This window comes from Penaeus monodon, chromosome 21 (genome assembly GCF_015228065.2).
Source record: "Penaeus monodon isolate SGIC_2016 chromosome 21, NSTDA_Pmon_1, whole genome shotgun sequence".
In the NCBI taxonomy this organism is placed as follows: domain Eukaryota; kingdom Metazoa; phylum Arthropoda; class Malacostraca; order Decapoda; family Penaeidae; genus Penaeus; species Penaeus monodon.
This window is the reverse complement of record NC_051406.1, coordinates 2,885,159-2,886,335: the sequence shown is the minus strand read 5'-3', so window position 1 is coordinate 2,886,335 and position 1,177 is coordinate 2,885,159. Positions and strand designations below refer to the sequence as shown.

General features: G+C 38.1%; 1 protein-coding gene across 1 annotated transcript in view; it reads right to left on the bottom strand.

Annotated features, from left to right (window-relative positions):
• The window catches only part of LOC119586104 (synapse-associated protein 1-like), a gene marked incomplete at its 5' end in the record, with an annotated part of 123,898 nt that overhangs the window by 1,990 nt on the left and 120,731 nt on the right, over positions 1-1,177 (bottom strand). The window contains 1 exon segment of the mRNA XM_037934796.1: positions 1-365. Coding sequence (XP_037790724.1) covers positions 217-365 — 149 coding nt within the window.

The window sequence follows — 1,177 nt, the reverse complement described above, 5'->3', positions numbered from 1 at the left end:
GCAATAGTGTTTTCTCATGAAAGATACAACTGACTGATGGTAACTAAAGCTAAGTCTCCGGTTCTCATGGTAAAAAATCATGTCATCCTGCAGTGTACTAAATGGATCACAAACGTTCCTGCTGACTTAGTCTTCTCTTCCAAGTATCAACACATCCTTACAAAGTCTAGGTCACAGAATATAAAAAACAAATCATTAGGAGATTTCGGTTGGAGATTATCGCAGGTCACTGGAGTCCTCGTCGTCAATCATGTTCTGAATCTCCTCTTCCCATTTTTCGTTGTCCTTTCCTCCACCGCCAACCACTTCGTACTCGCCCAGCTCCGCCCCTAGTTCATCCCGGAGTTCCTTCTCCCAGTCCTCCTCTGGCACAACAACAAACAACGTCAACAAACATGGACTGGTCTATCCGCACGTTTGGCTCACAGGTGAGAATGATGCAAACAAACTCTCACTACAATGCAACTGTTATACATACCTGCACTTACTTTATGTATTGGACATTTAGAAATTTTAAGTTACTTTGCTTATAGGAGGATGGATATTCAGAGATCTGTGAATTCATCATTATCTTTTCAGGATACAGCCTTTCATTATCATTAATTCTACATTTACCAACATACAGGAAACTTTATAATAAAACAGATGACTGACAAACTTTGATTAAAAATTGCTTTTACTTGGTACCTAAATGTAAAAGTAAGCAATTTCTTACTCAAATTATGTCATATTCTTAAGGATATATGATATACCAAAAATTGCTATACTTTACACTCTTTTCACCACAGACAATTTTGTCTTCATCCCATGCATAGTGAGCCAAAAGTGGGGAGGATTTTGTGCGTCCAGACAAAAGCTTGTGTGACTTTTGGCGACTGGTTAGAATGGAACGTTTATCCAAGGCAGGTGAAATTTTTCTGTTCATAACAACACTTGACTGGCTCTATTGGTTCTCAAAATATTGTAGAGACAACCCCTTTCTCCTTTTTCTTTTTCTTTACTTTATAAATTTGAAAATGACAAGAATGGTCTCACCAGAACCTTTGAATAAGTTCCATCCTGTGCCATTAGCCCTAAAGTAAGAGAGCTGTGCAGGGTGAGAGATGAGAGACAATTGGCAAGACCATATGAAAAAACCATCCTTAACACAAATCAGTTACTTATTAAAGCATTTGGT